This window comes from Rattus norvegicus, chromosome 8 (genome assembly GCF_036323735.1).
Source record: "Rattus norvegicus strain BN/NHsdMcwi chromosome 8, GRCr8, whole genome shotgun sequence".
In the NCBI taxonomy this organism is placed as follows: Eukaryota; Metazoa; Chordata; class Mammalia; order Rodentia; family Muridae; genus Rattus; species Rattus norvegicus.
This window is the reverse complement of record NC_086026.1, coordinates 13441435-13457728: the sequence shown is the minus strand read 5'-3', so window position 1 is coordinate 13457728 and position 16294 is coordinate 13441435. Positions and strand designations below refer to the sequence as shown.

The following is a 16294-nucleotide window of genomic DNA, read 5'->3' as shown; positions in this document are numbered from 1 at the left end:
AGTTGATTGTTGAAAAGACTTTCTTGATAACACTCCGGTTCACGTAAGGTGAGACTTTGGCTGTGTCTGTGATGCTCTGTCATGACAGGCAAGTATGCTGCACGGAGCTACATCTCCAGCTTGATGTTGATGTTGTTGTTGTTGTTGTTTTGTTGTCGTTATTTAAAAAACTTTTTTTCAAGATGGATTCTTCCACAGATGTGAGGCATATCAGCAACCTCATCACTGAGCAGGCTGAGGGAAGATCTTATGCTTGAGGGCAGTCTACATAACAGGAACTTGTCTCAAAACCCAAACTGACCTGGTGACCGTCAGTCTTCCTGCCGTAGCTCCCCACATAGCTGGAGAGGCAAGCATGGCTCTGTGCCTGGTCTGTTTAAACATTTTCACCCTCTGTCGACGGACAGCGAGGATAGTCCTAGTTTCTTGCTATTGTGAACACAACAGCAATAAACACAGATGTACAAGCATGTCTGTACAAGGATGTGGAGTCCTTCAACGCATATGACCAGAAGCATAGTGCTGGGCCATATGGTAGTTCTCTTTTCTAGGTTGTAAGAATCTCCCTTCTTGCCTATCATGGCTACCCTAGTTTATGCTCCTCACAGCAATGACTAGGGTCCTCTTCTCCCACATCCACAGTACCTGTCACAGCACTAACTGTTACTTTTATTCCATAAAAAAAAAAAATTGAAGACTGGGAGGGAGATCAACATTAGAGTACTTGCCTGCCTGTGTTTGAACCCCAGCACTGAAAAAATTAATAAAAACTCAGGCAAAACTCGTCAACACTTAGTAAATATTACAGTATCTTGCAGGCATAAGGCCTAGAAGCTTCAAACAGTCTCAAGAGTACAGTAGAGAGCAAAACATTTGAGATTCGAGCCCAAAACTCTGCAGTGAGTTCAGAGATCCCCATATTCATTCTCTCTCTCTCTCTCCCCCTCCCTCTTTCTTCCCTCCCTTTCTCCCCCTCCCTCTTTCCCCTCCCCCCTCTCTCATATTCTCTGTCTTTCTGTCATATTCGCTCGCTCTCTCTCTCTCTCTCTCTCTCTCTCTCTCTCTCTCTCTCTCTCTCATATTCTTCCTCCCTCCCTGCTTCCAATTTTTACATTTACTGCGGATCAACAGCAAAGAGCAGAGCAGAAAGTAGAAGTGGACTTTTGGAATCGCAGCTTTTCAAAGCTCCAGCATAAAAGTAGCCCACATTAGGAAGTGGTTGAAGGTAAGTAATGGAGGTGATTCTAGTTCCCTGACTTGAACAAGTGGATGAATTGTGCTAGCATTAACATGGTGAACCAGAGGGACGTGGCTGGGTGGGAGGGTGTGCTGCTGGCGTTTTAGGGGGATGGGAGTGAAGAGCTCAGTGTGTTAGGCTAGCAGGTGAATAACAGAGTGGTGGTCATAAGCCTAGCACTAGTCTAGACCGCCTTCCCCACCACCAGCTGCAGCGCAGAGGACCCTGGCTGCAGGAGGCTCTGCAGGTGAACAGAGACTGACTCAGGGTGGCCTCCTGTCTCAGAAGCCATTCATGGAGAGAAGAAAGGTAAAGCAAAATTGTAATAAGGGTGTGAGAGGTAGCTACCTACAGATACCAGAAAATATGACATGACATCATAGATGTAGGGCACCAATCCACCCAGTTATGGGTGTCCCTTCAGTTGCCCCACGATTTTAAGAGGTTGGGGACGATCTGATCTTTTTTTTTTTTTCCTGGGCATGACATCACACTAAGAAACAGTTACCAAACCAGGGACATTCCAAATAATTGCTTTTTTTTTTTTCTCAATACAGGGTTTCTCTGTGTAGCAGTGGCTATCCTGGAAATCACTCTGTAGACCAGGCTGGCCTTGAACTCAAAGATCAGCTTGCCTCTGCCTACCTCCCTATTGCTGAGATTAAAAAGTGCTCTACCACTGCCTGGCTACTTTTGATTTTTTTGTCCAGGATATCTCTATGTAACCCCAGATGGCTGGAATTCATTTACCAGGCTGGGCTCTAACTTGTGGACATACTTCTGAGTCAATCTCCCATGGGGAATTACAGACAGGCACCACCATACTTGGCTGTTTATTTACTTCATCATTGTTTGTTTGAGATGGATACTAATTAGGTAGCATAGGCTGACCTTATACTTGCTGAAATTCTCCTGCTTCAGCCTCCCAAGTACTGGGATTACCCTTATGAGCTCGGTCCCTAAACATGTACAGTTTAATGCCTTTAACACATGATAACCCATGCACAAAATAGTGTGCCAGTCACCTGGAAATTAGAGAATGTTCTTATAAGACTAATTTATGGGCTGGAGAGACAGCCCAGCGGTTAAGAGCACTGGCTGTTCTTCCAGAGATCCTGAGTTCAATTCCCAGCAACTATATGGAGGCTCACAACCATCCGTAATGGGATCCAATGCCCTCTTCTGGTGTGTCCAAAGACAGTGACAGTGAACTCACATACATGAAATAAATAAACTTAAAAAAAAAACACACAAGAGGAGAGGCTGACACAGCTCCGTTCTCATCTGGAATGTTCTGAACAACTATAGATGGGTGGGGGGCTAAAACGAAGCAGAGGGAAATTCTATTGTTATAGAGTCCAACTGATCACAAAGTTAGTGACCTACAGGCATTGATAATGGTCTATGACAGTGGTAGATATTTTTTAAATGTTCTATTATTTCTTTTATGTGTCTGAATGTTTTGCCTGAATCTATATCTGTGTACCATGTGCCTACCTAGTGACTGAAGATGGTGTTAGTTCTCTTGGAACTGAAGTTACAGGAGTTGTGAGCTGCTATGTAGATATATGCTGGGCCCCTGGAAGAGTACCCAATGCTTTTAACCCCTGCATCATGCCTCCAGCCCCCAGTGCAGGGTCTATTGTGAAGATGCCTCCCAAGTGGGGCATGGTGGTGCATACTCTAAGCAGTAAACAGGAGGCTGAGGCAGGAAGATTGTGAGTTCAAGACCATCTTATCTCAGGAAACCACATACAAAGATAAGCTACCTTTCAGCCTCAAGGGAACATAAGAACTCAAAAAGGGGTGGTCAAGCAAGAAGACAAAAGACTGAATACCCATTTGTCCTCATCTCTTACTCATTTCTGACTGAAGTGTGAGAAACAATGGTGTAGTGGTTTGAATATGCTTGGCATTATGAGGTAGGTGTGACCTTGTTGGAGGAAGTGTGTCACTGTGGAGGTGGGCCTTAGACCCTCCTCCTATCAGCCTATGTCTGCTCCTGGCTTCCTTTGGATAAAGATATAGAACTTTCAGCTCCTCCTACATCATGCCTCCCTGGATGCTGCCTTGCTTCCTGCCACGGTAATGGACTGAACCTGTAAGGCAGCCCCAATTAAATGTTGTCCTTTATAAGAGTTGCTTTGGTTATGGTGTCCCTTTACAGCAAAGAAACCCTAACTAAGACAAATGGTAAGGGACACAGTGTTGATCCAGTTATCACAGCAAGTGTGTTCTTTAAAGGCTGGTGAAACTTTATTCACTAAAGCACATAAGCGCATTAATTCCAGTGTCCATGGTAGTAAAGCTATAGTTAGAGGACAGCTTCCATTGCAACCCTTGCTTAGTCACTTTTCTTCTAAAAGTTTCCTTTCAGGTGTACGTTTTGCTATTACGAGACAGGAATAGCCCTAGTTCCTTTTAAACTTACGGTGTCAATAACTGGCCTTAAGCTTTTGACCCTCTGCTTCCCGCCGTGCCACCGTGCCTACCTGAGACGGCATCCTATGTAGCTCACCCCAGCCTACAAGTTTGGCAATTCGCCTACCTGCCTACCATCTTTAGGTATAATTTCAGTTCAACCTTTAAAAAAAAACACCAAGAGTCTGTGTAGCTAGCCCAGCTGGCTTGACATTCACCTTGTCGAGTAGGTCGTGGAGTAGATCGACCTGATCTCAAGAGATCACCTGCCTCTGCCTCTCCAGTCCTGGATTAAAGGAATGCATCACCAAGTCTGGCTTGAGTTCACCCCAACCCCACACGCCTACACAGAGATCTGCCTGCCTCTGTCTCCTGAGTGCACTATTAAAGGCATGCACCAGCACTGTCTGCCACTCCAACTTTTACTGCAGATATTTTGTCCAAAGGTTTTGCTTGTGGCTTAACTTTTGGCTTTGAGAAAGAGGGAGTGCTGTCAGGATTCAAAAAGAGCTGTGATCCCACAGGCTTGGCCACTACCCATGAAGTAATCTGCAAACACAGGGCAATGGCAATGGCTGACTACCAAGACCTCGCCTTTTGCCACACACTGGGCCAAGGACTTCATATCTGTTGACTCATTTAATGTCTCAACAACATAAGAGACATGAGGTGGACGTAATTACAAAATTAAAAAGCAGGAAGTAGTTTGTTCACTATCACACAGCTCCTGTGTGGGGAATGAGGTCCTGAACTCTAAACTCAGAAGGTCCAGAGCCTACAAGACTGTGGCTAAATGCCTTGGCACTTGGTGGGGTGTGAACTAATTGTGGGGTCAGTCCTAGGGTACATTTACCCTTCTTCCTCTCTAGGACAGGAAACAGGCTACGGAATAGTTGATTCAAACCTTACCTGTCTGAAGCTAGATCACTCCGCTCTACCACACAAGCAAAAGACTGCTGCTTAGAATTCTTCCGGGCATGTCTGGACTAGAGAAAGAGATTATCTTTTTGCTCAAGGGTCCTTTCTTTGCTTAATCCTATTTATACCTGTTTCACTCACACTGCAGACAAAATCATTAACACAAGAAACCAGATTTCTGGAGAAGAAATTTCTGTGTTTAAAATCAGTGTTGCACAACTCTGGAAATATACTCAAAAAGCACCAAACTGCTTAAGTGGAAAACTATAGTTATGTGAGTTATATTTCAATGAAACTATTTTTTGTTCTGTACCTCATGACTTCAACAAGGGACTGAAGAGATGGCCAGTCACGAAAAGTACTGGTTCCTAAGAGGATCCAGGTTCGAATCCCTGCAACTACATAGCTTCTCACAACCAGTTGTACTCCAATTCCACAGAATCTAACACCCTCTTTCGGCCGCTGTGAGACCTAGGCAAAGACATATATAGTCAGGCAAAACACCCAATATCAATAATTAACTTAAAAAACACAGATTTTTATCATTTTTTATTCCAAATAGGCTTCTGATAGAAGACTGACACACAGAGAACGGGGTTAAGGTGCTCTCCATTGAGGTTCGTGTCCTGTTCTCTTCACATTGTCTAACCTTGTACCAAGCACAAGAAGGAAAACCAACATGCTCCTTCAAGTTCAACAGTGACTTTTGTTTGGAGTTGATGTTCCCAGTGAAATATCAAGTCTTGATGTTAAAAAATTGGCATGATTTTTCACTTAAAAAAATGGTTTGCTGAGCAAGGCTGCCCACATTTGTAATCCTATCCCTTTATAGGCTGAGGTAGGGGGAGCGGAAATTTAAAGCCAGCCTCAGTTATGTAGTGAGTTGAAAGACAGTCAGTGCTCCAAGTGAGATGGCTCAGGGTACCTGAGTTCGATTTCTGGGACCCACAGTCAGGAAGAAAACAGATCCCAAAAATTGCCCTCTGACCTTCACCTGTGCAAGTGTGCTCACTCAATCAATATAATTAGAAAGAAGAAAGGAAGGAAAGAAGGAAGGAAAGGAAGAAAGAGAAAGAAAAGGAAAAGAAAAAAGAAAGAATAGAAAAGGAAAGAGAACGAATTTACAAAAACCGGGCTAGCAGAGGCCCTCACTTGGGAATCCTAGTAGTCGGGAAGTTGTGGCACGAAGATTGTCCGGAGTTGGAGGATATCCTTGGCTACAGGGCTAAACCTGCTTAAAACAAAACTTTTTAAAAAAGTAATACTATGCTTCTTTTTGTTAGATACTCTGAGTCAACTCCTGGTTCCAAGCTTCACTATGTAATCATTTACACCCGCCCTCAAGTGTTTTGTTGTTTCTTCTTCCAACTTGTGGTAAATGGAATCAATGTTAAAACGCGGACCGGATTAAAATCAGTGCAGGCGAACAGCGTCGCCTTTGCATCCAGCCTGCCCAGCGGGCTGTCGGGATTTCTGGCGGCCTTGGCGTTGCGCGCCGGTCCGGCAGGGTCTGCGCCCGCAGACGCGCCGCTCCGGGCCGGCCGGTGGGTGCGCACGCAGCGCGGTCGCCTCCGGGTCACGTGCGGCAGGGAGTCTGCAGGAATGTAACGACGCGCAGGGAAAGTTTCCCGGGGCCCGCGGATTCGGTGCGGGCGGGCGCGCAGAGGAAGGAAGAGCGACGAGGAGGCGGAGCCCGCGAGGCGCGCGGGCGGGCGCTCCTCGCAACTTTTTAGTTTGGGCGTCTAGAGCCGAAGTTTCTGTCTCAGTTGGGACGCCGCCGCGGCCCGGGGCAAAGAAAGGGAGGAAGGAAGGAGCTCACGAAGGGGAGGGGAGGGGGCCTCGGGCAAGGAGTGCAGGGCGATGCGGGCGCGCGACGCAGCCCCCCGAACCTGAGCGCAGCGCCCCGAGCGTCGAACGAGGCCGCAGCCATGGAGCCCGCGCAACAGCCGCCGCCCCAGCCGGCCCCGCAAGGCCCCGCGCCGCCGTCGGTGTCTCCGGCCGGGACCCCCGCGGCCCCGCCCGCACCCCCGGCGGGTCACCAGGTCGTGCACGTCCGCGGGGACTCGGAGACCGACCTGGAAGCGCTTTTCAACGCCGTCATGAACCCCAAGACGGCCAACGTGCCACAGACCGTGCCCATGAGGCTTCGCAAGCTGCCCGACTCCTTCTTCAAGCCGCCTGAGCCCAAGTCCCACTCGCGACAGGTAAGGACAACGCGGGGGCCCGGGGCCGCGTGGGGGTGCTGGGCTGGGGGTTGTTTTCGCGGAGTTGGCGGCCGCGGGGGCAGCACAATGCGCGCGCCTCCGCTCCGCACCTTCGCTCCGACCATGGGGGAGGGGAGGTGGGGGGAGGGGGCCCGGCGTCCCGTGCAGGACTCCAGGCCTGGGGTACACGGTCTCCCCTTCCCGCTCCACTGGAGTGTCCCGTGGAGCCGCGTTAACTACCCTCTTGTTTTCCCGTGTCGGTGAGGGGTGGGGGTTGAACCGGTCCATTGAGTTTCTGGTTCCTTCTCGTCCCCTCCCCCTCCCTCTCCCGAAAGCTTTTCTGCTCTCGCGGCCCAGGCGCGGTCCGGGTGCAGGGTTCGGTCTCCCCTGCCCCGGCGATCCCGAGAGTTGGCCGAGCTCCCTCGTCCTCCGCTCGCCTCTGCGGTACCCTGGAACTCGCGCGGGCGGGATCCTTTCACACTCGGTGGGCTCACGTGTCCCTTTCCCAATCGTAACCTATTATTTACTGTTCGGCCCGAAAGCTTTTAAATGAGCCACGTCTGTGCGTTGCGCAGGAGCTCGGCGCGCTCACGGTGCAGAGGTTTCTGCGCTGGCCTTTGATAGCGCGTTGCAGGTTGACTCATAGGCCGAGTTCTGCCTGGCTCAACTGTGATTAAAGGTAATGTTTGGGAAGCAATGACTAATTCCAGGCTCGCCATTGCTCTTTAACTGACTGCGGATGTGAACATGGCTGCTTATCCACATCCACGACGCCTGGTTATTTTCCCAACTGGATCCAACACAGAAGTGAAACCGTTTCAAAGTATTAACATTCCGATAGGTCCTGGTAGATTTTTCTTCAGTGTCTTTTTCCCCTCCCGAACCCCCCCCTCCCCGCTTTCTCTTTTTAATTACTTAATTTTTAAAGAACTTGCTTTAGGCTAAACCAGTATAGGATCTTTGCCCAAAACTTAATTGGTTTTCCAAACACTGCCATGTTGTTAGCCCACTCGGGCTGTAACTTGAGTGGAAAGAAGAGTTTCCGCCCCCACTCCAGCCCCCCTCCTAGGCAGGCCTGCTGTAGAACCGGGTTGTTGGAGCCACGAAAATCTCGATTAACCTCCTACAAAAAGTCTACTTACGGAGGAAGGAAAAGTTATGTAGCTGCTAGTCTAAATAAACTCTTAATTTGTAACAACAGTAGACCTAGATACTATTCATTGCTCCCTCCCCCAAGTGGGATTCTGTACTCACTGAACTAATGTATGTTGGCATGCAATTGAGAAACGGTCGGGGAAACTTTGAAGGAATATCCAGACTGAACGCTCCATTTTGTAGCACTTAGCAGTCAGAAGGAATGTACCCGGGAAAGTATGCAGTACCTAGTTCCACTGGGTCGTTCGTGGGTACTTTTGCCTTCTCTCTATCGTTTTCAGAGAAATTCACCTTTTCTATGTGCTAATGATTTCCTAAAATTTAATCTTACCTAGAAACTCAAAAACAGGGGTTTTTGCTATGGGGCTTTAAATGACTGCTGAGGCCCTTCAGTCTTCTTATCAAAATTAATTTAGAAAAACAAATGTTTTGATAATCCTAGTTCCAATAAAAGGATTAGATTATGAATAGTATGTATCTGAGTTTGTAAATAATCATCTATAGGCTCCTGCCTGAGAATTCTTATATCCCCTCTGGCTTGGAAAAACTACTTTACAGACAAGTTCATTCCTGATACCTGTCTAACATTGATCTGACTAGACCCCAAATTCGAATCATTGGGGTCTTTGCAGATTTTTCCTTTCTCCCTCCCCCTGTTATTTGTGTGTGAATCCACAAATTAAAACTGAATTGATAAAGTCTTTATTTTCTAGGCCTGTTCTCTTCATTGGGGAGCTTTTAGCATTGGTGCAGTTCTGAGCCTCTGAATTCATTAAACGTATAATTTATAATGGTTGATTTATTGATCACATTTGTTCACAGTCAAAGTGACAGATGGGGGGGACATTAGATATTTAAAACAAAGAAAAAGTGCACAGTCATCTCCAGGTTTTGTTCTAGAACCTGGAAAAGCAACCACACTGCTTAGAAAAATTACTGATTTATTTATTTTGGGTTGTATGGGGTAATCATTGTTCTCTGCTGCTAAGTCACCTTATTAGCCTAGTCCTTGTTTTCACACTGTCTAGGGGGCAGACATTAATTCACATGGACTGTTCGTCAGTGAAGTAACATTTACATTGTGCTGACTTTCCTTTGCTGTTCCTCATAGGCCAGTACCGATGCGGGCACTGCTGGAGCCCTGACTCCCCAGCACGTTCGAGCTCACTCGTCTCCAGCCTCCCTGCAGCTGGGGGCCGGGACACTCACGGCCAGTGGTGTTGTCTCTGGCCCGGCCGCCACCCCTGCTGCTCAACATCTCAGACAGTCTTCCTTTGAGATCCCTGATGATGTACCATTGCCAGCAGGCTGGGAGATGGCCAAGACCTCTTCTGGTCAGAGATACTTCTTAAAGTAAGTGAGGATGTTGCTGGGAGGTGGCAATGTCGGAATGACTATTCGTATTATTATCTTTTTCAAAACATGATTCAATTATTTATTACTTTGCTGTTGCAAAAAATGGAACTCAGCCTATAAATGGTAAACCAGCATATTTTACCATTGAGCTGCACCCCCAGCATGCTTGTTCTCCCCCCTACCTCCCTCTCCCCCTCCCTCCCTTCCTCCCTCCCTCTCTTTCTCTCTCCACACACACACCCACCCACCCTTTAGGATTGGTCATATCTTGAAAGCTTGATTCATTCTTGGTTCAGAGACTGTTTGCAAACTTTTGGCAAAATGAAATAATTTCATTTTGAGTTTGTATCAAATTTGTTAATTAGCCTGGCACAAAACAGAAAAAAACATGAAAAAATATAAATTTTTAAATACCAAACCTGGCATAGATATGTTTTATTATCTCTTGTGCCCCACCTCATGTCTGTGTGTCTATTTGTCTCTGCCTGTGTTGGGGGGAAGGGAGGGGTGGTCTTCAAGCCAGGACCTTGTGCAGTCTTTCAGAGTAAATGGTTGGTAGAGAAGGAAATATAGGACTTGGGGAAGAGATGACTTTACAATACTTAAATTGTGAAACAGCAAATACTTTAGAAGTATTTCCATGTCATTTAACAGATTCCCCTCAAAATGTGAAGAAAACATTAGTCGTGAGGTTTGGCCTCCAATCGCATCCTGACACACTTCGTTTTCAAAAGCAGTATCTGCTCTGGGAAAATGTGAGCAGACCACTGTCCTCCTCCCTCCCCAGTCTTTTTGTCTTCAACAAAATGGCAAAATTACATTCATCTGAAAAGGACAAAATGAAATTTTATCCCCTCTACTTTTGGCTTTGGAAGTAAAATTAATTTTCTAGAGCTTATTTGAATTAAGTATACAAAGTATCTTAGACTGATTGTTACAGACTTCAGATTGTTGTATTGTTCCTTGAATTGGTAACTGGGTTTAGATACTGAAGGGAAGAACAATACTCATTTTGATTCAGATTCCTCTGACAATTGGCAGGAAATGTAGCAGGTTTTATTGGATTGGAGGACTCGGGTAACAAGAGTTCCCCCACCCCTGCCTGGCCGCTCTGTTGATTGCCTGGGTGGGTTGGTTGCTACTTTGTGTTTGTTGTGGTTTTCCAGGCAGGGTTTCTCTGTGTAGCCCTGGCTGTGCTGGAACTTGCTCTGTAGACCAGGCTAGTCTCCAACTCAGATCATCCTGCCTCTGCCTCCCAAGTGCTGGGCTGAAAGGCTTGTATGAGGTGTCCCACGTTGCTTACTACTTTAAGGATAGATACTCGTGATAGAGATACTTCAGGACGACACCACTGGAGGAGAGTTGATCTGGATCTTGGAAAGGGACCCCACCACCCTTTTTTTGTTGTTGTTTTGTTGCCACCCTCACCCCCTATAACTTTGTCTTTTTTTTTTAATTTTTTTTTTTTAAAGAAAGAAAAAAAAAACAGTCCTGGTAATCATTTCAAAGGGTCGGGTTTCAAGGAGAACAATAAAGGGCCTGAGACTGTAAAGTACACAGGAGCCTGGCAAACTCATCCACAAGGGCCAGATCTTTCCTCCTTTAAGCAGCTGTCCAAAGTAAATGACTTGGAAGAGGGGCTGGCTGTGAGAAAGAGCCCTGTGCTGAAGGAGAAGGGAGGGGAAACAGGCCAGGTTGTTAGGGAGGAAAAGAAAGGCTTAGGCTTGCTGAACCCTCCCTGCTGTGTCCCGTGCTGACCTGGGGAGATTTTAAACAGCTTAAAAGCCTGCAGGCCTTCAGTTGTGGCTGGGGCTGAGCAGAAGGTTAAAGAGCAACATTTATGCTGTTTTTACTCTTGTGTTTTCTTGAAATTGCTTGTTTGGTGACATCTGCATTTTCATTATTTGAGTCAGCAGTCATTTTTTTTGGAGCTGAACTAAAACCACATTGTAGGTTCTTGCTTTTAAAAACTTTGAATGATTCTTTCCACAAAATGTAATTGCTTCATGGGTGGAGTTTTATAGATGCTGCACCCTGCCTCCATCTCCCCACTCAGCATCCTCACCTCTTTCCAAGGGGGTTCGGGAGAGCTTTCTTTAGGAAGCAAACACTAGCAGGAAGTGAGGAAACCTGAGGTTGCTAGTGGAAGTCAGAGCTGCTTCTGTGATAAATGGGCCTCTGGTTCTGCTGAGGTAGGCAGCAGTGGCCTGAGGGGCTACCGACCGTACAGCAGGTGAACTGAGTCACTGGATCTGATAAAGATCATGTAGAGGCCTCGAACTAGATGGAGAGATGGAGTCTAGTCTTTGGTAGTTTCTGAGGAGTAAACTACTTCATGATCAATATGCAGTTTAGAGAAGAGATGTGAAGCAGAACTTTCCCTCTCCCGGTTGGTTTCACTGGTGTTCCAAATGGATATGAATTAACATCTTCCCTGACTGAGGGAGAGACTGTCTCTATCTTAGTTTTTAGAATTGTTCTCTTCATAGTCGATACTTTGCTTTTGTTTGAGGTTCTTGTAAGGTCCCACATGACGGAAGGGACTGACTCCTGCGTACTGCCCTCAGACATTCCATATTCAGGCTCATTGCGTGCAGAGATGCATAAACAATATCTGTAATAACATTTTCAAAAGGATACTCCTGCCCAGCCAGCCGCAAGAGAGAGATCTGAACTAGCTTCTGAACTTCAGCTCATTCCAGCCATGGAAACTAACCCTTTCATTCATCTTGTTAGGTACTTATTGGAACTAACTTTTATGTTACAAAGTATGTCATTTCTTGAGATTTATACTTGACAGGAAGAGCTCTAACCCCAAATGGTCCAAGCTGGCAAGATGATGTAACTTGAGAGATGTGGGAGAATTGTTGCCTTGTGACTGCAGACGAATGGCTTGGAAGTCAGCTGGCCCATCTTCCAGTTTCAAGGCCATCCATCCAGTTGCCTTGATTGGTGTTAAAGCCCGCCCTAGGTCAGTGAGATCTAGAGACTTTGACTTTATATTGGCAAATGATAGGGTGGATCTATATGGTGCTAGCACCTTTATTCTGGACAGTAGCCCAGATTCTGGACACTATACTGGGCCTAAGGAAGGCGTGGTCTTTGTGGCTGTTACATCTTTACCACTGAACTGACTGACTTACTGTTTGCAGCTAAGTTGACCACAGTACTTTGAGTTTTATTTTAAAGGAATAAATTCTCTTTACAGCTCAGCACTTCTGCCGGTTTTCCTGCAGGAAATAGTTCTTCCAGTAGTTGGTCAACAACTTCCTGTTTCTTTATAAGCTGCTGAGTAACTTCCTGAATTAGCGTTCTATAATATCTTTAGTTACAAGGGGTGCTTCTACTTTTCAGTTTATTTTATTGAATCTGATACCTTGTAACCATTGCCAAGTACATAGAACTTATTGTAAACTGTGTACCATGTAGGCGTCAGAATTGGATGTGCTAGGTGTGATCGAGTGATTTAATGTTTGTAGGTATACATTGTTTTAATAATGTTCTAATAATTTTAAAAAGATGTATGTGTGATTATTTGTCATTCTCTGAATAGTGTTTTTCTTAGGGCTGTGTTTTGTTGAAAGTTGCAGAGTACTTTAGAGGATGGGAGTGTAAGTTCTTTCTGCTACAGCAAGCATAAAGGCCCTCAGCTTGCTCTGTCGCTTTCAGGCCACCCTGTTGGGATGTGGGGGGGAGGCACAGATAAAGTCAGTGAGATGGTTTAGGAAACTAATGACCTGGTTTCCTCCTAAGATCCTATGGTAGGAGGAGAAACATCTCCCCAAAGTTGTCTGATCTCCACATGTGCCCTCATTTGAGGTGTCTCTCACTGTCTCTCATTTCTCATGAAAGCAGAGTAATGGTCAATGTGAAAAAAAGATAGGAACTATGGTAGTGCACCCAGCAGAATGTTGCCTGAGTTTGGGGCTAGGCTGCATGGAGACCCTGGCTCAAAAAATATATAAATATATACATGACAGGATAAATTAAATGGGTAGTGATTTTGAATGGCTTTTTAAAGAAACATGTAAATATTATTAAGTAAAGTATCTCATTCCATCATTTTAAAGGTTATTTTCTCAGATTTTTGCTTAACACAAACTGTACCTGCTTCATGAGTGGTGTTTCAGTAGTTGACACTTTCTTTTGTTATTCTGTGTGTGTGTGTGTGTGTGTGTGTGTGTGTGTAAGACAGTCTCACTATGTAGCTCTGATTGTCCTGGAATTCATTCTGGAGACCAAGATGGCTTCAAACTCATCCCTATGCCTCAGCCTCTGCCTCCCAAGTACTGGGATTAAAGGTATAGACCACCACACTATCGGTAGTTGATACTTTTAAACAATGTAAAACAAAGCCTTTCTGAAACCCTGAAATCGGCATCTTTTAGTAATGCAAAGAAATCTTTTTAATTGTAGTTAGAGAAAGAATGTAAATTAGGCCCTTAATAGTTCTGTAGTATCATGTGGTCTTCTGCCTCAAGGCACTGGGGTAGAGCTTACCTCGAATTTTTCTGTTTTAGGCCCTAAGTTGTGGGATCCAGTATATTTATTTGAAAAGAGGTGCTATGTGCTTGTGTGAGGTGAGATCTAGTGAGTACCCCAGGGTAGCCTCCTTTACCCTCTAAGCATCCCATGATGACCTTGAACTCTTGCTAATCCTCTGTCACTGATTACCAGTGTGTCACCGTGCCCAGTTGAGTGCATTTTTGGAGTGTTGTTTTGACAGACTCCACTTCTCCAGACTCCCGTGGTGACTGGCATATGGAGTTGCCTTTGAAGAGGATAGCACAGGCAGCTGTCAAAGGGGCAGGCAAGAAGCCTTTTGTAAAGAAAAAACATTGTAGTCATTATGCCACTGCCCCCACATTCCTCCTTCATGGAACTGATACGACATGCGTGCGTGTGTGTGTGCGTGTGTGTGTGTGTGTGTGTGTGTGTGTGTGTGTGTATGTATGTATACGCACGCACGCATGTGCACATACACATACATACGTATGCATATTCTTGTCATGGTGTATATGCAGGTCAGAGTGTTCAGGAATTGGTTAACTTCTTTTACCACATGGGAACCTAGATAGGCAGGCCTTGTGGCAAATCCAAAGTGTAGTGCTGTTAGAGGGATGCGTGTTTATTGGGAAGAATCAGAAGATTGAAGGAGTGGTGAGGACACACCTGGACCTGCTGATGAGAGTACTTTGAAGATACTTGCTTCCCATATTTTTATTTATAAACCAATAGCTTGGAATTTAATTTGAAGAGAGTTCTATGTGAATTTAGAAAGGACCTCAGTCCTTTTCTGTCAGCTGAAAAAGCAATAGCCCTCCTTTGGCTTTCATTCTCAAACGGTGAACACTTGTGAGCCTTTTAGGTGCCCCCCGCCCCCCCCACCCCCGTTTATAAACCTAGGGCTGACTGGGTGTGGTGTGTGCATCCCTGTGTCTCAGCATCCTCAGGCAGCTCTGTGTCTCACGGACATGGAGCCCCAGGGCTCCTCTCGAACTGCAGGTGCGGCTCCCACACCTGGCCTTTTCCATTGAGAGTTGGGAGGTGGCCACACCACTGACAGGACCATTGCCAGCACACCCTTATAAACTTGGTAAAATATGCCGTTCTTCTGTCTAGTTTTCCTTATCCCCTGCCTTTGCCCTCCCAGAATAACTGCTGGATATTTATGGGTTCGTTGTTGTTGTTGTTGTTGTTGTTGTTTACATTGTTAGGACTATTTATTTGGGGTTTTCTATAGCAGATATGTATAATGATTACTGTGATTTTTTTTTTCTGAACAACTTTTACATTTTCTTTAGACTTGTTCCTCCCCCACCCCCTGAACTCTTACCAAGAGTTCTTTGTGTTCCCAATCTGGATTACTTCAGTTTGTGGCTTTAGAGTCCTTGGGGCTGGCTGTGGGCTGTCACTGCCGGACACTGCTCACTTAGTTGGACTCTAATGCCCTCCCTTGGTTTGGTTACTCTCTTGCTCACTGTTCAGAGGTCTGCCAAGAAAACCGCACAGACTCACAGGCAGTGACTGAGACTCTTAACTCTTAATCAGCAGTTTGGGTTGTAGGATTTTGAGGGCTATAATTCTATTTTACGCTAGTTTCTAGTTTTACTGGTAAGTTAAAACTACTTTTCCTCAACCCTCAGGAACTCTAGTTTTTGTTGTCTTTCATGAAAAGCCCAGGTCTGTGCTTATTAAAACTCCTTGTCAAAAAACAGATGGTTGGACACCTCAGTGTGCGAGAGGCCCTCGTGGTTTTGCAGTGTAACACTCTTCTCCTTCAGTCTGGAAAGTGTCTCCTGGATCCCAGAGGAGTCCTCCCCTATTCCTGCCCTTTGTCAGGATCTTTGATTTTCCTGTCTCAGCCTTCATGCTTGTTTAACCCTCTGCTGGGTAACAGCTGTGAGGACACAGAGGTGACAGGTGTCCTCCCTGAATCCTAAGTGTACACTCGAGTGTACGTGGATACTAGGTGTCTTGATACCAGGGGGCTCTCCTTGGGTTCATTTCTTGTGTTTACCTGAGTTCTTCCATGGAGTAGGTGACGGGCACTGCTGCATGTTTAGTTAGTACTTTCTCCAGTGGACATGGTTCCTTTTTTGGGTGCACATGTGTTCAGAGACCAGAGGAGTCATTCTTAGGGTACTGTTCACCTTTTTGTTCTGAGTGGGTTAGACTGGCTGGCCAGGGAGCCGGAGGAACCTACCCACCCGTCTAAACTTCCCCACCTTTGGGTACCTACTTTTTCTCCTCTGTGGGCTCTGAGGATCACACTCAGGTCCTTGTGCTTGAAAAAGCACTGTTTAATCAACCAAGTTCTTATTCCCACACACCCGCCAAGTGCTTTTTAATGGCTAACTCGACGAAGTAGCTTATGCTCAGTCTTAATGGACCATTAGTGACCCACCCCCTTGTATTAGCCATGGTCATAGAAGCATTTTTTTTAATATTTTATTTATTTATTTATTATATATGAGTACACTGTAGCTGCCTTTAGACACAC

General features: G+C 45.8%; 1 protein-coding gene across 9 annotated transcripts in view; it reads left to right on the top strand.

Moving 5' to 3' along the window:
- The first annotated feature begins 6088 nt into the window (after nt 1-6088).
- Yap1 (Yes1 associated transcriptional regulator) overlaps nt 6089-16294 on the top strand; it is a 71090-nt gene continuing 60884 nt past the window's right edge. For 3 of the 9 annotated variants that reach the window (NR_172096.1, NM_001394329.1, NM_001394328.1), the window contains exons 1-2: nt 6292-6780; nt 9047-9288. Coding sequence is in view for 8 of the 9 variants with exons in the window: in NM_001394329.1 (NP_001381258.1) it covers nt 6505-6780; nt 9047-9288 (518 nt within the window). In the remaining variant the exon portion in view is untranslated. Of the gene's footprint in view, nt 6781-9046; nt 9289-16294 lie in introns of all 9 variants that reach the window. The other 6 variants (XM_006242488.5, XM_008765893.4, XM_006242490.5 and 3 more) reach the window with 6 other exon arrangements.